Source organism: Solea solea, chromosome 3 (genome assembly GCF_958295425.1).
Source record: "Solea solea chromosome 3, fSolSol10.1, whole genome shotgun sequence".
In the NCBI taxonomy this organism is placed as follows: Eukaryota; Metazoa; Chordata; class Actinopteri; order Pleuronectiformes; family Soleidae; genus Solea; species Solea solea.
In genome coordinates, this window is record NC_081136.1 from 24,667,717 (window position 1) to 24,691,044 (window position 23,328).

General features: G+C 41.7%; 2 protein-coding genes across 4 annotated transcripts; both read left to right on the forward strand.

Annotated features, from left to right (window-relative positions):
* Positions 1–260: 260 nt before the first annotated feature.
* On the forward strand, positions 261–6,146 carry strap (serine/threonine kinase receptor associated protein). The gene is made up of 9 exons (XM_058624714.1): positions 261–697; positions 1,317–1,452; positions 1,727–1,808; positions 1,987–2,059; positions 2,729–2,828; positions 2,921–3,058; positions 3,691–3,827; positions 4,080–4,229; positions 5,328–6,146. Exons 1-9 carry the CDS (start codon positions 586–588, stop codon positions 5,387–5,389), a joined length of 990 nt encoding a protein of 329 aa, XP_058480697.1. The 5' UTR covers positions 261–585; the 3' UTR covers positions 5,390–6,146.
* A 761-nt stretch (positions 6,147–6,907) lies between these two features.
* Positions 6,908–23,201, forward strand: tmpoa (thymopoietin a). 3 transcript variants are annotated; one of them, XM_058625966.1, is made up of 8 exons: positions 6,908–7,439; positions 14,957–15,074; positions 16,424–16,555; positions 16,679–16,812; positions 19,232–19,360; positions 20,433–20,621; positions 21,255–21,358; positions 22,054–23,201. In XM_058625966.1, exons 1-8 carry the CDS (start codon positions 7,191–7,193, stop codon positions 22,463–22,465), a joined length of 1,467 nt encoding a protein of 488 aa, XP_058481949.1. In that variant the 5' UTR covers positions 6,908–7,190; the 3' UTR covers positions 22,466–23,201. The 3 variants fall into 3 exon arrangements, with proteins under 3 accessions (XP_058481949.1, XP_058481950.1, XP_058481951.1); XM_058625967.1 differs by having other exon boundaries at positions 20,439–20,621; XM_058625968.1 differs by lacking the exons at positions 19,232–19,360; positions 20,433–20,621 and having other exon boundaries at positions 6,919–7,439.
* Positions 23,202–23,328: the final 127 nt, after the last annotated feature.

Genomic DNA, 23,328 nt, shown 5'->3' on the forward strand with positions numbered 1-23,328 from the left:
AATACAGTAAAATTAAATAAAATGTAATAAAAATAACTGTCTGAAAAAAACCTGAATAAAATAAAGTTTCACAGTCGACTCGATTAATCAACAGCATTATGTTAACTAATTGTACCATTTATATGGTTCATTTCATTGTGCTATGTTTATTTAATAGTGAACCAGTTGTCCAGTGAGTCAACAGCTTTAGTTGATGAGGTTTGTGCTTTTGTTTTGAAAGATACCACACCGGAAGTGCAAGTCTTGTTGTGGCTAGCGGAACACCGGCTACATCATCTGTGTGGTAGCTGAGCGGTGTTGCACGTTGCTAGTTAGTTGCAATGTTGTAGCTATTAGCACGACAGCCAGTCCTTTACTGGGAGGGAGACGTGTCATTTAATCTGACAAATCTCTGGAGTTAATACTCAGTTATTATCAGGCCACACAGCAGCCACCTGCCGAATAACGGGAATTATTCAGCAAGTGTCTCTGCTAGCTTGCTGTCTTCTATCTTAGCCTGCTAGCCTACCAAGCTAGCTAGTTAGCCGCTAGCTTTCTCCCGTCTCCTCCCACAGTATAAACCGTCTCCTGCCCGGCTAGTGCACCATGGCGATGAGACAGACTCCGCTCACCTGCTCCGGTCATACCCGGCCTGTGGTTGACTTGGCCTTCAGTGGAATCACTCCATTTGGCTACTTCCTCATAAGCGCCTGTAAAGGTAAGATAAACACTGTAAAAGCGTAACGTTTTTAATAAAATGCTTATGAGCTGTTCCCTAGACAAAACAATCCGTTCTAACACCTGTGGACATCAATCTGTGCCCTGTATTATCTGTGAAGCACAAGTCTAACCCTTATTTCAACAGGTGTCTGGTAGTTGTATAGCCATATTTAACCACATTAATGATCTCATAATGGTTGAAATTCATTACTCGAAATAGCTCATGTAACCAGTAGTGTGGTGGACAGTGTGGTGATCTAACAAATGGCAGAATCCAAACGTTGGTGTAGCCCATGGGTACTGTCTCACATTTGAATCCATGTCCATTTCCTGTACTTTTATTCTCCCTCTTCTTAATTCTTTTATACATATCATACATGTACGCGCACACACTGAGTCCATAGTATTTATAAATATAATGACGCTGCAGAAAAAAAACACTATTAAACAATAACTCATGTATATGTGTGTGTGTAAAATATGTTATGTTTTGAGTTAGCTGGTACCGGTAAAACAATAGAGTTTGGTACCCAACCTCATTCACAGATAATGTGTCCAATCATCTGCTGCTGTTCCACTGTCCTGAGGTGTAACATCTGTGTTCCTGTCTTTCTCAGATGGCAAGCCCATGTTGCGCCAGGGAGACACAGGGGACTGGATCGGAACGTTTCTGGGTCACAAAGGTGCTGTCTGGGGAGCCACTCTGAACACAGACGCCACCAAAGCAGCCACCGCCGCCGCTGACTTCACAGCGTGAGTGGACTCTTTCAATCAGCCAGACAGGCTGTACTTTGATTTTTGTTTGTATGTCACATTTCCTCAACGCCCACTACGGGTTTTGGTGTCATCACAGTTCAAATTTAAGACATGTTTGTTTATTGAGCACTTACATGAGCAAGTTTCATTATAAGGGCATTATTACCTGTAAATTCTTTTTTACAAATAGTTCGTCTTCTCCTCAGAAACCAGAAGTTGACCATGTCACAGTCAACTACTGTCGGTTAACATGACTTTTTACACTTTTCAGGAAGGTGTGGGATGCAGTGAGTGGAGACGAGGTCCTCACACTGGCACACAAACACATAGTCAAGACGGTCAACTTTACTAAGGTAGGTGCACTGCAACAGTTCAAATCTCACTTTACCTGCACATATTTTGTCTATTTATTTTTAACCCTTTCACTACAGGTTACAACAAGGAGTCAATGTTTAGACACATTTGTGCTCTCTGAGGGCTTTCTCTGTTTTAATATGATTTCTCAGTTTAATTCTGCCATGTCTCCCGCAGGATAGCAACTACCTGCTAACTGCAGGAAACGACAAGCTTCTGCGGATCTATGATCTCAGCAGCCCAGAAGCAGGTAAGTGAATATGTCAAACAAGAGGCTGTCTAAATTATAGGTACATTTAACTTTTATGTTGTTTGGATAAGAAATACAAATGTGACAGGTATATTGCTAACAGAGCTGCTCGTGCCTTCGCTCACACAATGCCACTTCAATTACTTCAATCTGTCATTCTTTGTCGTTCTTATTTCAATATCTGTATTTATTTTCAATGTAAAAATAAATATGAAAATGAATAAGGGCCTTTTGCATGGAGTTTGCATGTTCTCCCTGTGTGTGCATGGGTTTTCCAGTCCAGTTGTCCAGTTTCCTCCCACACAAAAACTAGCCCTAACCCTATATTTGGGGATTAGGCAAATTGGACACTCTAAATTGACCGTGGGTGCAAGTGTGAGAGTGTATGGTCATTTGTCTTTATGCGGCCCTGTGATGGACTGGTGAGCTGTCCAGGGTGTACTCCGCCTCTATTTATATATACTGTATATATGCATATGCACTATATATAAAGTGTGTGTATATATACATATTTGAAAGGTGTCTCTTCCCTTCATTATTTCCTGTACAATGTGCATTAGTCAGTGCAGCACTGCCCTCTAATGGAGCCAGGTCTGACTTAAATTACTAGTATATTAAACCCAGTCAGGATTGTATGATCATTGACTGATGAATGCCCATGTGTTTCAGCTCCACAGGAGATCGCAGGTCACACCTCAGCCATAAAGAAAGCCTTATGGTGTAATGACGATAAGCAGATCCTCTCAGCTGCTGATGACAAAACCATACGGTCAGTCGGTGAAGAGGGCTTTTCATAGTTTGACTTGCATGTGCATCACAATTATCACATCTGACCCTGTGTATGTGTGTGTGTGTTGTCAGACTCTGGGACAGGAGCTCCGCAGAGGTGGTGAAGACATTGACGTTTGAAACATCAGTGAGCAGCATGGAGTATGTGGCTGATGGAGAGATTCTTGTGATCACTTATGGGAAGACGATTGCTTTCTACGATGCTCTGAGGTAAGGGCAACAACACATTACATTTAGGATGACAGTTAGAGCCGCACTCTTTTGTATGTGAAAGTTTAATTTTTTCTCGCTTTAACTTATGAAGTAAGTAAAGAAAATTAAGGAGTTATAAGTTCGAGTTTGAGACGTTCGAGATGCCTTATAACTAATGCTACAGCTTTACTTTTACATTTCTGTACTGAAAACATATCAATTGACCATTCATGTACACTGCACGTGTGTGCCCGTGTTGTGACTTTTTCTGTCCATCCATACTCAAACGCAGTTTTGTAGTTTTCATACAGAAACGGAGCCTGCAGTGTTTTTAGCTCAGATCTGTAGTAGTTTGAGCAGCAGGTTTAAACATAGAAGATACCTTTTTAAAATGAAAATGTAGTAGTGTAGCTCTTTCCTGAGAAGCTCCTGTGGAATGATTGTTGAAATCTCCCATGCAGTCACGTCAGATCTACACATGTTGCGATGTGCTGGCTGCAATGAAAAGTAGTTTTGTCTCATTCCCCAAAGTGATATGAATGAAGTTTGTAAATTAGCATTATAGCAGGAGATGATATATAAGATTAAAGATTAAGATTAAACATTGCTGGTTATACGACATTGTTGTTGAATATGATTTCATGTTCCAGCCTGGACCTGATCAAGACTGTGGAGGCTCCAGCTCCCATTAACTCGGCCTCCCTCCACCCAGATAAGGACTTCTTTGTTGCCGGTGGTGAAGACTTCAAGCTTTATAAATTTGACTACAGCACTAAGGAAGAGCTTGGTGAGTAGGATGTGGATAATTGAGGCTCTGTAGTTGAGCTGAGGCAGGGTGCCCCACTTTAAAATACTGCAGGGAATAAATATGCAACATTCCTGCCTGTTCACTTCACTTTCCTGTTATGTTTTACTTATTTAAAAACAAAATAGCAATGAAGTAAAACAGGATCACTGTTGTTGGGGAAACAATTAAAAATGTACACCAAAAAGTCTGATCTTTAACCCTCCCAACTGTCGCTGCTTCTCTTTTATGCAGAATCCTATAAGGGCCACTTTGGTCCAGTGCACTGTGTGCGGTTCAGTCCAGACGGCGAGCTGTACGCCAGTGGCTCCGAGGACGGCACCCTCCGACTGTGGCAGACGGCGGTGGGAAAAACCTACGGCTTGTGGAAGTGTGTCCTCCCTGGTAATAATCCAGCTTCACGTGTTTGTCACTGCTGGTCCCAGAGTCTGAAAATAATGTGGTAGTGTTTAGTTTTTAAAAAGGTGTTAATATTGTAAATTAGCGCTTAATGTCTTTCAAAAGTGAATCCATCCCTTAGGTTTTGCAAGTTATGTTGCAACTTTATGCTCTCTACACTTAATACCCTATCATGCCAACATTTCCATACATTTTGAGTTCAGTTTATTTTTTACATTGCCATGATGGGAATCTGTTTGAAGACTGACACATCTGAATAATTATATTAACAAACTGCTTTTGTTGATCTGATTAATGGCAATTCATCAGCAAATTAATTTTTCTAACGCATCACAAGTCAATGAGTGTGCCTATTGGCCCCGTTCACATCTCTTCAATCTGATCACAATGAGGCAGTTCTTGTTTTTAAATTACGTAATTGATTAATTAAGCGTGAATTTGCATACAGAGCATGGAGTGAAATCGGATCACAAGTGGTCATTGGAGACAAGGGTAGATGCTTTCCAATGCAAAGTTTGAACTGATTAACTTAGAAGTGGTGCACTGATGATTGGATCACATGAGATGGATGTTAATTCCACCCGAATGGGCTTTCAAATCACTCTGAATAAATAAAGACGACAATAATGGGACACTGGGGCAGAATAATTTCAATGCCAGCTGTGTTTTTAACACTATGTAGTATTAAAGTATGTACCTGCGAGTGGCAGGTAGAGAAAAGAGTTAGGATGCTGCATAATGGTTTATTAATTGTGTGTTCCATTTATATTGGAAGACAGAACTGAGATGCCACATGCACAATTACCATTTAGTTGAGAAGGTGGGGGGGGAACAAGGACACAAAGTTCTAGCTCCTGTGTGGCAGCCATCTTGGAATCCTATGTGAGGGTTTGTTCTTTTCGAGTTGGAAAACTGACCCTGAAATTCTGCCCTCACCATTGGCTGACTTTGAGGAGGCTTTTGACAAAGATTTTGTGCTCCGGAGTTATTGGATATATTATTATATGGTTATTGGATATAGTGATTTCTCATTTTCTTGTTTCTTTTCGTTGTGTGTTTGTCTTGTCTTGTGTTGCTCTTCAGAGGACCTGGGGACAGAGAACTCTGAGCCACTGTACAACCCGCCGCCTGAGATCAAAGCCTGAGGAGAAAGCAGTTATTGTTTGGAAACAAGATGAGAACCGTAAAGGAAGAAGAGAAGGAAAAGCAAGAGGTGTTCCAGTGTGTTCTATCAGGCCCCAGCAAGGAGCAGAGTTCAGAGCATCTCCATCCATCAGAAACTGATGTGGATATTATGAGTGCTCTGTCTGTCATAGACCAACCATCTCTCTCTCTCTCTCTCTTACACACACACACACACACACACACACAGACTTTATGTAGTCACATGGACAGCATGGGCTGGAGAGTAAAGCAGTAGAGCTGTGAATGTGTCACATCCATCGCTGCCTGCTTTCTCTCTGTTCAGCCCAGTTCTGTCTGTCTGTCTGTTTAAAGTTATTTTAACTTCCCTTGACCCTTGACCCCTGAATTCCCCCAAATCACATGATGCTAAGCTCAATTTTGGTTTCCACATTTAAGGTAATGAATGAGCTGGACTAAGGCTTTTGTTTTCAGTTCATAGTTACAAGAATACTGGTGATAGATGCACAGTTTGTGCTTCAAGGTGCTTTCATTTCTTCAGAGACCTTGCTTTGAGTATTCGCCGCCATCATACTGGTCAAGTATGTGATGTTTAGTGTCCGAATAAAAGAAGAATATTGTTTCGTGACAAAATGGAAAGGGAAGAATTGTCATTGGGTTTTTCTTTTCCCCATTTTGGGTTCTGTCTTCATTTGTGTCCAGTGATAAAATAAACCTGTGCATTACTCTTTTCTTTGAAAGTAATGCTAGAAGAGCAAAGTGGCGTTGGTGTTGTTTTCTGTTCTCATCTCTGCTGGCTGGAGAAGCATGGGACCGTTTGACTGACAAATGGGTCATTTGTTTGCAACGTAATGCAGATGCACAATTTTTTGTGACAGTATAATTGAAAAAATATAGAAATAAAGGATACAACAGTAGCACAACAAGCTAAGTGAACATAAAATGAAGGTTTAAATAGTTATTAATAGAAGGAAAATGGACAAGCTATGTATATTGCTAGGTTACTCTGTATCTAAGTTTTATTGATTTTTGTGACAAAAATTATTTAATAGTTGAAAAGTCAACCCGCAGTGTTTATCATGGAAGAATTTAAAAACAATAATAGATTTTTGTAACTCGAAATCGGTCCAAATAAAGGACAGTTTTGTCAATCATACGTACGATTTTCTTTACCCCATCCCTTTTCATACTTTTTTCTTTCTTCAATAATTTTATTTTAGTGTTTTAATAGATAATGTATATTGTTATATGCTGTGGCGCCAAGAGAGCGATACTGAATAAAGCAAATATATAAAAGGGGGAATGGGATAAACATCCTATTCAAACTTGCACTGATTGAAGAGCTGAGCATGTCCATGGGCGTGTCGCGATCACGTGACGCGGGGCTCTTTTTCAATAGTTGCCTTCGTGCTTGTTCCACAAATGAGGAAGAGTTTTACAACAACGACTAGCCAATGGGAGCCGCTCCTTACATGGAATCACTTCCGGTCTGGTCATCCTCATGACTGTCCATGCTCTTCATTCCTCCAAAACACTTCATTTCCTCCCTCTGCGTGACAGGAGGAAGACACGTGTTTAGCATCTCGTCACGTTATTATTATTCACTTTTTATTACTTTTGATTTAACTAATTTCCCCCCGTCGCCAATAGTTCTGCGTTACCAGTGACTTCCAGCAAGAGGCGCTGGTTAGCCGTTTAACTGGGAGGACATTCCCCCTCTGTGTTTCCCTATTTTCCCTCTCGGTACTAGCTAGCTAAATAGCCCGCGCTTCCGTACCTCTGTCCCCAAGTCTGCACGCCGACATGCCAGAGTACTTGGAAGACCCTTCTTCGCTCACCAAGGACAAGCTAAAGAGCGAGCTGTTGGCTAACAACGTGGAGCTACCCGGCGGCAACCCGACCAAGGACGTATACGTGCAGCTGTACCTGAAGAACCTCACCGCTCAGAACAAGAAACTCGCCATGGACACGGCCGCGACATGGGACGCCTTCTCCAGCGACGAGGAGCTGCCGCCGCCTGTGATCTCCAACAGAAGCCGCTCCTCCGGCAGAGTGAGTTTCGTTAGCAGCCTCATGTCCATGTCTGTGCTCTTCTGTTGTTTGCACAAACTCGCACAGCAACACCAAACACTGTGCTTCAAGTTGTTTAGCGGTTTAAGTTTATGTAACTTCACTCGAAGTGGCGAATGTATTGTCACCAGTTTATGTACAGCTCGAGTACTTTCACATTAGTCGATTAATCGTAAGTAACGTCATGTTAAAATGCTTATATTAGTAATAAATGATGACCAGATGTTAGCGCTAGAACAAAGTCCAATCAGTTCATAACAGCTCGTCGATCATTAATCCGCTAATAAAGTAATTTCCAATTATTACAATTTTCGATTAATCGGTCTGAGTTTTCATGTCACTCAAATTTGAATCACACAAGAGCACATGAAGTAGTGGATACCTTCCTTAAACAGATGGTGTGTTATTGCAAATGTATATTTAATTGTAGAAAACATTAGTAGTACATTGTACATAGAAGTACATTTGACAACTTTATATTAAGATATAAAAAACCCAGGCAAATTATACCAAATCAATTGCAGAATAATCTGAAGTTGCAGCCCTGCAATCTTCTCAATCAACCAATGAATCCACAATTCTAGTCAATGGCAAATTAACTGAATGGTTTTTACCTCACACTCCCTTCATGGACCCTGTTTTGTTGGAAGGTCCACGCCCCAAAGACGTCTTTGTAACTTTCTGTACCAAAGCTGAGAGTGAAACTGGAATTCATCTACTTGTCAACAGTCGATTTATCCATCATTTTGAAAGTTGGCTCATTCATTTTATTTTTATTTTTATGCTCTTTGTTAGTTTCCTGCTTTGCACATTGATCAGTTTACAAAAGACTTGTTAATGAATTTGAGGCCAAATCCAGACTCAAAAGTTTTAGCTTTCACTACCCCCCCACTACTTTTTTATTACAGCTCTGTATCACCATCACTGTTGATAATAGCCGCAAATCAACAGCAGCCTTGACTTTATCTACTGATCAAAACAGGTTTGTGTTGTCTGCAGGGTTTGAACGGGTGGGTCTCACGATTTACTCTTTTACACTGGAATTGAATCAGTTTTTTTGATCGGACCAATTGAAACAATGACTCCACCTGTTACACGGAATGGGATCCCGTCCTGAATCTGAAAGAATACAGTTGTCGCATGTGTAAACAGCTGCTGGGAGCACTGAATGACTTTTGTGTCACCATAGGGTTTTTGCTCTCAATTTCCCAGTTTCTGTGATGGCTCCATGTGTTGCTTTCTCAGCATTGCTCTGTTGTTTCAACGATAATAATCCACCTCGGTCATGGACCTCCCTGCCTTCTTCACAGCTATCAAACCTCAGTGAAGAATTCCTCGTGAAACATGGCCTTTTAATGCTGCTGAGTCTCTGAAGTCGGCCTCGAAGTTGGTTTTACACGTGACGCTGTCTTGTTTACACGGAGAGAATAATATTAAATTGAGAGAATATTGGTGTCGCACCCTAATGTGTTTTTTGTTCGTCTTGTGTTTCCTCGTATGAAACTTGAGTTGGTCACCACAGGTGCAGCTATAGTTTCAAACACTGAGTAATTCATGGATTATTTTTGTTAAATTAAAATGTTTTGCTATCAGAAAAACTCGGTGGTAGTGAGGACAGCAGGTGTGTTCAGTGTAAAATGTATGCTTCTTTTTAAATAAAATTAAATAAAATAGATGGAGTCCTAAGGCACTCATATCACTGATGGCTGCCAGAATATAACGCTATTTAACACTGATCTACCTAACACTGTCCATGGCTTTACATTTCTTAATTTTCCCTTTTTATCTTGGCAAATTATCGTTAACATTTGTCACTTAAATGCATACCAGGTTTCATTTATATTCCCTTTTTGGTTATACAACAGCCTCATTCACCACTGTATTGTTGTGGGCTGTGCATCACCTGTCCTTTGCCGCTGCCTGGTCTAAGCGTGGTGTGAAACAGGTGTGCAGCCACAGGACGTGTCTGTACACGATGACAGAGTGACGGAGGTGAGCGAATCAAAAGTGGTGAATGAGAAACAACATGTCACACATGTGGGTGGTGACGCATGTGTGTGTTTGTCTCATTCTTGTGCTGCTGCTGTTTGCAGTCGTGGAACAGTAGCTTTTTGTGTGCTGCAAGTTACGCAGAATGAAACGCCAGCCCTTGCATAGGTAAAGGTCGCCTGGGTGTTTACTTGAAGCAGCAGCAGATCTGATCTGATCTCCATGTTTGTGTGTGTTGTGTGATGTGGGGATAGTGAGGGTGAGCCGTCATTCATGACTTATTAGATTAGGTTTCTCAGCATCCCCTGGCAAACAAGTCTCACCAGTTGATTGTGCAGGTGTGTGGGTAGGGGGGGGGTGGGTTTATATAGACAACTTTGAATCATTCAACTGTGAAGTAAATGATATGACAGAGGTAATTTAAAGCTGTAGTAACAGGAATGCTGTAAGGTAAAGCACACACACAGACTGGGCTATTCCCACTGAGCACTCGCTCTTTCCACTACCATTTTGTTTGGGTGTTCTCGTGGAGGCTCTGCCACAATGAGTATGATCCCAAAACATGATATAGCACTGAGTGGAGTGGATGCATAAGTGCTGGCTTAATGAGCAGGCGCAACGCCATGTTAGCTCCGACAAGAAAGACGCTCCCTTAAAAGATTATTATATTTCCGCGAACCCTTGCAAATGTAAACTTTAAATATTGTCTTATTGACTTTAAACGTCAGTTGTGTCATGGGTGAAATGTTCCCCTCTCTAGGCTAGACAACAGCAGAAATATTCATTTTTTTTTCACTGCTTTGTACTTTGTAAGTTCTTTTTTAAATTGTAGAGAATGCCTTTGTGTTTCTGTAAAGACCAGCATTTTGCAGCCTGTTTAGTTGCTGCGAGCTGCGATATATTTTAATTTTACTTCTGACCTCAAACGTTGTGCCAAACCAGAAAGAGTAAACAACATTTAAGGATATTATAGATTGTCTGTATTGCATTTTAGACATTACTAGTTAGATGGGACGTTTTTTTCCCAGGAAATGTTCATATTCACAAAAATAAATGTAGGCAGACCCCAAACTAAACTGTGGACATTCTCTAAACTGCACAGAACATAATAAAATATTGAGAAAATGAGAAGGCAAATGAAACCAATCTTACCATTTTTAAGAATGGTAATGAATGATAATCTTTTGTATTTCCTGTTTTATGTGAATATATTTACTTGGAAAAGAAACAAACCAAAAAAACATGGTTACGGGAAGTTTCTGTTTCTGCCATGAAGATGTGATGGCTGTATTTATACTCGACACTGTGATCAAAGGGAACTTCACTCGGCTGCGAGTGTCACTACAAACAAAGTGCATGGCCTGCCAGAGTGGGAGTGAAGAGGGACCGGGTTGGGGGGAGAAAAAAAGGCCTGCTATAAAAGTGTCTCTGCTGTACTTCCCTTAAAGGAACTCTTGATTATATACAGCTATACGTGCTTTGTGTGCTCCCACTTCTGCGAAGCAGCTGTTTTCAGTAGGAATGGACGTTGCAAATGTGAATTGTATTATGAAATTGGAATGTTTTATTCCCATAAATTATACCAGTGCCGCTGGAGTAGAGCTAGATCAACTGTAAAATCAACAAGTAATGTTACAATGTGGCTATAATCTGTTATGTGCCGTCACTGCATAGGCTGCAGAATTGTCCTGCGTAGCATTAAAACTATAGTGATAAGACGAGACATTGTTCACTCCAGGAAATTGTGATGTTTCACTGGCAATATGATTGAGTTAAAAGAGGATTATTAGTTGATTAGAGCTGATGGAGAATCTGCTCTCAAAGAGACATATTTGGACCCGACGGTCACAATGAAGAGAATGCCTGACGTGATTAGTCTCGGATAATTTAATTTGACAATTTAATCCTCGGTCAGGTCTCTATTCCCTGTAATCTGCGGAAAAACGCTTGAATAGCTGTGTAAACAAAGAGGATATGCTTGCAACACCCATCTGATTGACGATTGGCATATACCAGCCCTCTTGTTTGGAATTAAATCTGCTTGGAGAGTTTTCGGATTGGCATGTTTACTTCATCCCGATTACTTGTAAGCACAGCTATTGTGAGCCATAGTTTGAGATGCACCTAAACAGGATCATAATTCTTTAATCAACAGTAAAGGAAAAAAAGAATTTCACATGTTCTCAGTCGCTATTTTCTTACATATTAACGTGTGTAGAGGCAAAACGCTGTAACTGCTCTACAGGCACTTTGAAGACTGAGGGCTCAGAGCAGACTAGAGCTTCAGCACAGCTGCTGCACTGATCTTATTGGATTTGCCATCGTCATAGTGGAAATGCTTTTGTCAGGAGGAGGACTCTCTGCTCTGCTCTGACTGCCACCATGTGCTTGCGCGTCTTTGTGTGTGTGTAGTAAAAAGTCAAGGCTGTGGTTACACACAGTCATGTGTAATTAGCCTGTCCTTTGTTTTCTGATGCACTGCAGTGTTGTAATGTCACAGTTGTTTATCTTTTTAGCTAGAGCTCACCTGGCAGTGATTAAAGGCTGCTGGTCAGAGGTGGAGGTGGATACACGGCACCCAAAAGTCATTCCTGACATTTTTTAAATACCGACAGGCATTTTTTTCAAGTGAACCTTAAAGGCGCAAATTCTTTCAGTCTGTTGTGCATGAAAGTCCCCCCCCCCCCGACCACGGTGCTCTACTATGAAGAACGTATGACATCTACTAATTGTCTAACGTAGCCGATCACAAACCACACACCACTCCAACTCTAACTCATTCAGACTCTGTTACATCATGCAGCCACACGTCCTGGCATGTCTCGCCGCGGAACCACTCCGTCCTCCGTTTGGTGAGGAGTTGTAAGGGAAAGTGTGACAGTGTTCGTAGTGAGTTTACTCCACAGAGCCGTGGGCGAAGCCAAGTTGTGAGCTCACAGTTCAACAGGGTGTGGTCTGCAGAGGAGGGAGCTCAGGCTCCATTTTCCCTCCTTTTTTTTTTTTCCTCCTCTTTTTGCAGTGTGAGTTTGCTTAAGAAACCGTCTGGCTCATATCCAGACCCAGCCCTGCTCTGGGCCCACTGAGAGCCAGACGAGCTCTCTCTCTCTTTCTCTCTCTCCCACTCCCCCACTCCCCCTATGCTTTGAACCGTGGCAGCGCATTGCATTCCTCACATTCAGTCCCAGTCCTGTCTGTGTGTTTCTCTCTGACACATCAGCATGGACAGTCTTTGAGTAGATCGTTTTATGGGACAACAAAGCACTCTTTTGAAGGTCCAATCAGTGTGTGAAACTTATGGCAGAAATTAAAAATTAAAATGTTTATATCAGAAGTCGCCATGTTTTTACAATAGCTCACAATGGACAATAGGTCTGTATTCGTCGTACAATACGATAATTGATGTGCCAGGATATCGCGCCAAAGATATTCAGTTTACTGTAATAGAGAAGTGAAGAAACTAGAACATAGAACAATCAATAATTGATTAAATGTTGCAGCTCTGGTAAAAAAATGTCATTATCCTTGCTGGAGGAACTTTTCTGTGAGGAGTCTCTGATCGTGACATAGGTCCGTCATTCATACATAACATGCTGTGAGCGTTTAAAATTCCAAATTCAAATTGAAATTCATTATTTGTTCAGCTCCACGGTTTAGAGTTGTGTTTTTAAGCTTCTTGGATAAAGTATGAGAAACGCGTCACGCAACATTGTTAGTTATGCATAGGTGAAATGATTCTGGCCAGATCGCGTCACGCAACATTGTTAGTTATGCATAGGTGAAATAATTCTGGCCAAATCGCGTCACGCAACATTGTTAGTTATGCATAGGTGAAATAATTCTGGCCAAATCCAAAGGAAACAGCAGATCAGTGTCGATATCCTGTCTGAGAATACACCCAGTCAGTGTTGCAGAATCATGTGTGTCCAATTACTGCCCTGCAGTCCATGTCCACCTTTACGGTACACTGTACACTAAACCATGTTCAAATCAATCAATCATTCATTCATTCATTCATTCATTCATTCATTCCTGCAACATGTTTCTGTCAGTTGCAAATATAATGCTATGAAATATGGCTGGCATGTTAAACTCGCGTTGTTGCGTCACAGACCTGCAAAGCATTTCTTGCGTGTCTGCTGTATTTACTCAGAGGCAGAGCCTTGTTCAGCCGTGAGGGAGGAGACCCAGGAGTTAATTTCAGAGGCCGCTGGCTTCAAACACAGTAATTTCCTGTGGGCTGAGTGATGGAGGGGCAGCTGGTTGTTTACTATTGGATAATCAAAATGGCAGGAATCTCTGCTGAGAAATTGCCGCTTGTTCCCCTCTTTCAAATCTCTGTATAACTTCATTTTAGAAAAGTGAAGAAAGCTGCTGTTCCCAGTCACATGTGCTGCCTGTGCATGACATGAAACAGCTGTGGGATCTTCTAAATGGTGGAGTCTACCTACACAATTCTCCTGTGTGTGTGTGTGTGTGTGAAAGCTCGACATACTCAGCTTGCCATAAAGGGAATGACATTTTTTGGACTTGTTTTATTATTTGTCTCGGCAATGGAATGAGAAATAACAAAATAGACCAATAGAAATAGACCAATGAAACTGGCTGCTAGGCACCATGTTATCAACATAAAGATATGCGCGCTGATTAGTGTAAAACGTCATGCATTCCAGGCTCGTATGTTTTGCTGATTTTGGGTTAGTTTGGTAACTGATAAAATATAACCATTGAATGGTGAAAAATACTACAATTAAATGCTTAACTTCAGTAACTCGTGATTGAACAACACGTATAGTCTGTCCCTCCCCTCCACTGTAAAACAAAATCCCTGCAGCAAGTAAAGTGGCAAACAATCAAACGTGGTGCGACACACTTGGTGGGTGTGAAATGAGCAGCTAGTATATTAATGTCCTTTTTTGTTTGTTTTAAGCCATGTTAAGAGGCGTTGTCTCTTTTATTATTACTGTGTACACAGTTGTAACTTTGGTGTATTGTGTGCAACAGGATTGTTTTGTCTCAAGTCAAACGTGGCTGTAGTTGAGTAGATATTTCTGTGAATTACACAACTGCAAACATGACTTGGCAGTCAGGTTTGACTTTAGAATGTGTGAGTAGCTCTGAAATAATAAACCCCCATGACTTTAAACTTGACCTGCGCAGCTAGTCAATTCACTTTTACAAAACCTAAAAAGAAATTCCACTTGACTTGGACAAATCTTCATGTTGATCCCTGTTTGTAAGCATAAAAATATACAGAGGGAGACACAGGCGGTGTCACATGTGAATGTAGTGTAGTGTCACAGATGCTGCACAAACCGCACACACCCAGAGACAAATGCTGTAGGCTGATGCTTTTGATGTCATAACATAGCTGTTTACATCGCCTTGGGACAAAAATAAATCAATGACAGTCCTCAATATGACCCTGATGAGTGTTGTTTTTTTTTTAATTTATTTATCTGTACTCGACAATTACTTCATTGACTGGGCTGCTTTTTGTTATTTTCCAACAGAAAGCCACCAGGAAAACAGACAAGGTTCAGCTGGACGAGGTGGATGTGACCGTGCTGACCGACGAGGGCCTGAGGGACGAGCTGCTCAAGCACGGCGTGGACGTGGGGCCAGTCGTGGGTGAGTCCAAACGTTGGCAGAAACAGCCGCAGGCTAGTGAGAGTAAAGGCTGTGGTCCCACATGGCCTCCACTGTGCACACACACATGCACACAGGTGACAGAATTCACAAGTCTTTGGCACGTTAGCCAATGACATGTCATGTAGGACCCAAGGGTTTTTTTTCTGGACTGTGTTTGTGACCTCAAACTGGTGACATTCAAACAAATTGCAGAAGAAGACAAATCAGGAACAAATAGAAGTAAGGAGGGATACCAGAACCTACATAAAAGAGGTCTCCCCAAGGTTTTGGAAATTAAGGTAAATGTCTCCTGCCAACCTACTGTTTCCTGCACCCTGCATTGCTTGTTGTTCGTAGACCAAGCTTGCACCGAACAAATTTGGAGTTATTTGCGGTGTTGTGTGCACTGTACACCGTCTCTCCACTGTTGGCGTGAGATTCCATGCAGAACAATGAGCAAGTAACGTTAAGCAAGAGACGGAAAATTCCTTGATGCCTGGTAAATGCAAAGTCTGTGGTCTCTGGCTCATCAAACCAAAATGACGAAGACTGACTTGCCCAAGATTCACTTGGCCAGATGCAGAGCATGCTGCAAATGCCCTCACATGTTTAGCTATTTAAGCACATTCAGGTGTTAAATTTGAGGGAATTGGTTCTGGAAAGTCCTTGAATTTGTCTCTCTCTGAGTGCAAGAGGCAGGACATGCAGACACACAGCCCCCTTTCTAGCCCAAAACCGTAATTGTAAAAACACATGTTAGAAATTAAAAGTAAAACCCCAGTCAGCTGAATGTTTGGGGGGAGGGGGGTGTTTCTAAATTAAATCTGAAATGTTGGGAGCACCATCTCCACTCTTTCAGCTTCACATCACAGATCGCAGAGACAAAAACGTCTGCCACTTAGTGTGAAAACCTGGCTACTCTCCTCCTTCTGCAACAGAAGTGTCATTCCTTCACTCAGCTCACTTGATTCACATGATGCAGAAAAGTTATAATGGAATTATGAGGTGTGTGTGTGTGTGTGTGTGTGAGTAATAAGTCAATTTCAGACCTTGAGTCCACGTATAACTCTCACACTGACCACTCAAAAGTTCTTGAAAAGATGAACACTGTGCTCAGATACTGAGTGTAATAAAATGGCAGTCACATTCAAACTCAAAGTTGTAGAGAAATTGCAGTGAATTGAACTGATTTACTACCCTGATCGGTCTAAGCCTCTTAAAATAACATCATCAGTGAGCGTCACTCTTGTTTTTAAAGTCATGTCAGGCCTTTTCAGCCTTGTAAACATAAGTGCGTTTAGTGTGATGTGCTGCTGACATGGAGGACTGTGTCTGTTCCTGTTCCTCAGCATCCACGCGCAAATTGTACGAGAAGAAGCTGCAGAAGCTACTGGACAATGGGCCCACACCAGTTCTCCCACCACAGCAAGTCAACCACAATGGCCACTCTGAATCAGACCTGTACAGTGACAAGGAAGATGGTAAGACACACTCTTGACTTGCACTTGACATTCTTTGTTTTCTTTTATTATTTGCAATACAGCAAATAATGTTTGAGGTTGGTCGGTTTTGTGACTGTGTGTGACTGTATTATGCTTTGTCAGAAGTGACAGCAGAACCAGAACCTGTAGCAGAGGTGATACCGGAGCCTGAACCAATTCCAGTGGTGGAGAGACCGCTGAGGAGCCGAGGGAAGACGCCCGTCACCACACGCACCCGCAGCAGCCAGCACCAAACGGTAACCTAAATACTCGTAGACCTTCACGTCTTCCTTCCTGGTCTTTATTGGTTAAAAAAAACAAAAACAAAAAAACATCAACAGCAGTGTAACCGGCTGTGGTGTAGGGCCTGTGTGCACCTGTCACTCAGGCTGTGTTGCTTCCATTATAGACCAGAGCTGTATATATCTCAATATATGAGATATATGATGACGATACAATATATTGGCATACTATACTACTAAGAGGATATACTGTTTAGTGAACAAGACCAAAAGGCCAAACACCTGATAACTAGTGGTTGGCTTAAATGCAACACAAAACCACTGTCGATATTAATAAAGGGGTACAAAGAATCAATACAATACCATGCCATGACACAAGGCAATATATTGGAGTATCAATATCCAACTAAAAACTGAATGAGCTCTGGAAAATCCTGCTGTTTGAGGGACATTGTTAAATGTTTACACATTTTTTCCATTTGTGTTACTGAGAAAACATCTCAGTATTTAATTATGGATTGATAAATACATGTTGCTTTCAAAGAAAAAACGAGATGCACCTTTTTTATGACTACCACTCTTAACATAGGTACCTACTGTAGAGATTCCCTCCTCTAGTTTCTCCTCTTCCATTGTGTTTTTTTAAATACTACCAAATGATAACAATATGTGAATACATTATTAGGATAACAAGTATCACTTTGGCATAGTGCTTTCTAGTTCTGATTTTATTTGTTCAGCCCTGAAAAAGAATGGATGTCAAAAATGCTGTGTGTACAGTCAGGGTGGTTTTAAACCCTAACCTGTTTGTTTTGGCTCCATTGAACTTTACTGTTTGGTTCACTTGGATATTAAGCTGTCGGTTTTGATCAAGACCATCTGAAGTAGTGGTTCTTGCGCTAGCTCTGTTCTGGGCCAGTTCTGAACACAATAGAGTGGGCTATTAACAGGATATTATCATAGTGTATTATAATTGCTGATAAGTGGTTAATACATGACTTTGGCATGACAGCGAGAGTCTAATTTTACTGAGAAAGACCTACCCTTCACCATCTCCACCAGTTGTTTTTTTTCCCTCTGTCCACTGAATTGTTGCTGTGGAATGTGAAGCAGGTAGTGAGGGACACCCACAGTCTGGGTTTGATTATGCAGTTTCCTCCAACAGCAGCAAAGGAAGCATTTTTTTTTATTTTATTGGAGTGCAGTCACACCCAGCACAGTATGAGCCTGTCGGTTCATACTGTGAGTGCTGCTCACCCACTGACTTAAAGCACATGATGTGGATTACTTGCTGCACACGTGTTGGATGCTTTGGACACTGATGTGTCCTGCAGTTAGTGTGTGAACTTTACTCAGACCTTTCTACTAATGACTGCTCCTTCTTTCCTGCATCCGTGACAAAATGTCCATTTCCTGTTTGAATCCATTTTTAACATTCATTCATGTAAATCTGTGGTGAAACTACTTGTCGGATACTGTGAAGGCTTGATCTTCAGCATGTGATGTGATGTATAATCCAACCGTGTGCTGGTGGGTGACTGTGAGCGGCTCCACCTGGTGTTCAGATGGTGAACGTTCACCTGTTAAGATGAGGCCTCCAGGAATGAGAGGCATGTGAAAACTGGTGTGCACACTCCTGTAGTCTGAAGCCATGTCAAGACACAAAGCCATATGACTGGTCTAAATTGAGTAGGGGGGGAGGAAAAATTCCATCAGGGTTTTGGCTAACTTCCTGTCTGTCGCTTCCATTAGTATTCCTCTTCTGACTTCATTTTATGAATGCATATTCTGAGGGGACTTTTTTCCACCAACCGCCAAAAGTGTAACTAAACGCTAAACCACTTTTTCAGGTGTAACCCAGTGTCAATGGGTGTTATTTGTGACCCAGGTGGAAAATATTCTAATTATACATGTTGGTTACACAAATGTTACTCTTTCATCACCCTCTTGTCTAATCAGTGTGAGGCTCAGTGTCCTAGACTCCTCCCCCTCAATGCTCTTCTCTCTCTCCCTCCGTCCCTCACTCGGGTCACTGCCCACGTTTTTGGCATTTTTCAAAATCAGCCATGGGGCGGAGTTAGCTCCAGAAGAGGGGGGTTTGGTTACACTTTAACCTTTCAAACAGAGCACCGCCTCTTTTAAGTTGTGGTTCCTAAAAAGACTATACTGAAAAAAGTTTCTCCAAGTCCTGTAAAAGTAATTGGGCAAACACTCAAGATGATATGATATATGATAGCTATCAGAATATAGATCTTTTTTTCACTGTGGTCAGCTTTAAAAAGATCAGTCCCATCACAGGATGGCAAAAGCAGACTGGAAATCTTCACATTATTCATCTTTACACTTCTTTTGTCTGACTCGTCAGCATCAATCTTTAATTACCACTTTGCGTCCTCCTGTCTTCTCTGTACTCCTGGCCCGTTTGTTCCAGCAGATCATACCTGAGGACCTCAGGCCTGTGCTGAGAGATCCAGTCCAGTTAGAGTCTAACTGGAAGGTTCATCACAAGCCTGAGGGTCCAGCACGGGCTGACCCCCGCTCTACGTTGTCCAGACACGTTGAGGTAGCTGTAGGCTGTAGCAGGCCGTTTGTTCTCTCACTGATATGTGCATGGACTCACTGGCTGGTTGGTTCCAATGTATGCTGATGTCTTTGAGATGAGCACCACCACTTGCCATTTGTTGACAATTCTTGGAGGGGGAAATTAGTGTGGGTCACAAACTGCATGAAATGAAATACTTTGCTTAACAGGGCAGCTTGGTCTTGTGAGGAAAAGCAAAGAAAAATAAATGATTTAAGCAGTCTCTTGAGTACATCGTTTGCATGAGAATGGCATGACCCAACCCAAAAAATTTGTTAAGTAAAGCTTCACATTTCAGCCACAGAAAAGTCGAAGCCTTTACGTAGCCACTCGTTCTTAACCTTGTGTATTTGTGAGCCAGCTTTAGGACAGTGTTTTACCTTTTAAGACCAGTGTCCTTGTTTCAGAGTATGACATTTGTATTACAGTGTTTTAGGACTGCAATTAATGGGTTAAGTTGGTTTAAAAATGGTGAAAGAAGTCGATCCGTGTTTCCCTTATTATGATGATGACCTCAAATTTTTTATCCTCAAAACCAAAGATGTACAGTTTACTGTAATGGAGGAGTAGAGAAACTAGAACATATTCACATTTAAGCTAAATAAAGAATGTATTGTTATTTCAGAAAGAAACACATACAGATTAATCGATTTCAAAATTCCAATTTATATAATAATTATTTTATGAATCAATTGTTGTAGCTATGTTGAGCCGTGGAATCGCCAAACTGTTGGTTTCAGAGTAGAATAAAAAACAATTTCTCTGATTTTCTTTCATTGCTCGTCCATGATGGTAAACTGAATGAATATATATATATTGTAGATGTGGGGTTTTTTTTCTTCAATTTTGTGACATGATGAATCAACAACTCTTAAACTAATAAATAAAATTAATAGCAGACAATTTATACATGAAAATAGTCATTAGTTGAAGCCCTGTAACCAATCCGTAATCAGTGTATTTAGTATAATAGCAAGTTCCACTTTTTTGTCCATATATTTTGGAGTATTTTTGGGCACTTCTCTCTAATAATCTCATCTGTGCTATATTCGAGTTGAAGAGTCAGCCTGAAGAACACAGACCACCAGCTGCTGCCAGCACATCATCTCCTCTGGTTCACCTGACCAGAGTCAACCAATTCTCCTTTAGCCCCCGGAGTAACATGTCGGCCAGTCGGAGGCAGGAGTCCACCTGGACTATGTCGCAGTCGCCGAGTAAAGCCAGCAGTGTCACTGCAGCAGGGGTACAACACCACTCATATATCTGAGGCCGCATTCCCTTCTTTTCTTCTTCACTCCTACCACTCGGTGACACGTGCATGAAAGCCGCATGGTCTTGAAACACAAGTAGCTGAAACTCCCTCCCTTTGTGTAGGTTATTCCATGTAGTTGTACTGATGAATTGATCGTATACGTTAGTGTGAGTGCAGCTGTTGAGGGGCCTCTGCAGGGACAGTTGTGGAACAGCTGAACCGTTGGCTGGTTCAACAAAAACACTCATGTCGTCTGTGGGCAGGAGGAGTGTGGCCCTGCAGACGTCCAGCTGCTGAGACCAAAGCAGCAAATATCACCAGCTTCTTTTCCTGGACTTCATGTCCACCCTGTCAGAGGACTGTCACACATCTGAGACTCTGTGCTACACTCCCAATGCTGTCCAGGTGTAAATGTGGTTTCATTTCAAGTTGTCACGTGGTGTGGGGTGTGTAGTGTTAGGCAGGAGGCCCTCTGCTGGTCTACACGCGCACCTGCAGGTGTCTGAAGTGTAGTGATGGTGGTCATTTTTCCCCATGTTTTTCCATTATGACAGGAGAAGTTCGGTGTCCATGAAGCAGTGGTGTTCACTCTCTAAAGAATGCTTACCTTTTTATTTTCTGTAGGTGGAGAAGATCACAGCCAGTGAACAAAACACTAAAGTGGTGGAGAAGAAGGAGGTGCTGAAGGAGCTGTTCCCCAATGACCTCAACAGTCCAACAGGAATCTCGTAAGTCGCCAGTGATTCGGCTTTCTCTTGTGTTTTCATCACCTAATAAGTCTTTCATTGACTAGAACATGTGCCAGAAAACACAAGTATTTTTACACTCATCAGTGCTGCCACTGGAACAATATTAACTTCTTATTTCATATAACAGCGTGGGGCCTGGTGTAGTGGTAGACTGATTAATTGGGCCAGTATTTACCATTTTTTTCATGATTGGCATTGGCCAATTATTACAAATTTTAAAAAAAATGAAGATTGGAAAGACAGACCATTAGTGTTGTTCAATAACTGGTAACTGATCAAAGGAGATGCATCAAGCTCACGCTCTAATCGGGTCTGAACAAAGCATTTGTTACAACAAGAAATAGAGCAGAACCTTAAGACAGTGAGGGCGATTTTTATAAGCATGGTCCAGACTAGCTGAACCAAGGTGTGAAAGAAAGTCTGAATTGTCTTTTGCATCATTCTTAATGCGATACACAATATTAACGTCATAACTGGAAATGGTAGTGCTGAAGCGATCACTAATGCGTGGAACACAGGAGCATAGAAAAACCTTAACTTGACAGCTGTTGTTGTTAGCCATGATGGCATTTCCATTTCCCCTGCATCTGTGTCAATGCAATGTGAATTAATAGTGAGGACAGTCTGCCTATCAGAAACGATCAGATTTCGCCTAAAATCCTTGTCTCTTGCAGCGCCACCTGTCGGCGTCCTATCAGAGGAGCAGCTGGTCGTCCACTGATGCCCAGCGACCTGTGGAACAATGAAAACAGCCTGTTCTCTCCAAAGATCACCAAGACCAGCAGCTCCTCGTGCTACACAGAGAGCCGCACTGTCAACAGAGTCAGCAGCTTGCCCCCCTCTCTTGCTTCCAACACCACTTCCTCCTCCTCCTCCTCTTCCTCTTCCTCTGGCAGGCTTTTGTCTGCTGCGCCACCTGCAGTTCAAACCAAGGTAGCGCGCCGCGGCATGTCTCTGTGGATTAAGCTGTTCCTGCTGGCCATCGTGGCTGCGTTCCTGTTCTTGGTGTACCAGGCCATGGAGACCAACGGCATCGGTCCATTCATAACCTCAGACAAAGAAGTGGTCAGTGGCAGCACAGCGTAGAGAGCTCAGCGTCTGAGGGGTTAGGGGAAGCCTGTCTGCTTCCATGGTTTTGGTTTTTTTGTTTTCCAAGTGTGAATCTGCATTGTAGCCATTTTTCACAGGTGCTGTGAGGTTACCTCTTCACCCCCTTATCGTCTGCCATCTTTATTTTTTTATATATATATTCCTCTTTTTTTTTCCTCCTTCATTCTAAAGTAGTTTTTACTGAATCCCTAAAGTGACACGACTGTTTCAGAGACACTTCTAAGGATTTCCATGACATGTGAAAGGACAGTACAGCACCTCGGCCTTACTGTCCCTGGGGTCACAACAAAGCCAGCCACTGCTCCACGTTGAGAGACACAAACACAGATGACGTCATAATCCATGTGGACTCCACTTTTTTTTTACTGAGTTTTGTTTAATGTCAGCGTTTGTGTGTGTGTGTGTGTGTGTGTGTGAGAGAGAAATGTTTGTCTTTAGAATTTTCTTTTTTTTTTTTTTTCACTTTTTGCCTTTGCTTCTGTCTCTCAGTCCTTTTAAAGCCTCCAAGATGGAATTTGAACCTGTAATGTTGTTTTGTACTTGACCATCTTTGACATGGAGGCCTCTCATCTTAAATTGAATGCTTCTATATCTTCTTAAACATTATGACAATATTTTCTTAATGTTCTCTTATAATAAAATTGAATGTCCCAGTGTATCCTACTTAATTATGTATTCACTGTCACAAATAATAAACATCTACCCAGTACAATGGTATGTTGTTACTGTGCCTGAAAAGGTCTTTGTATTTGGATTAATGAACATATATATTATCTGTATCAATAAGAATACTGATTTCTCACATACCTGCAGTCTGTTATACTCTCCTTGGTCAAAGC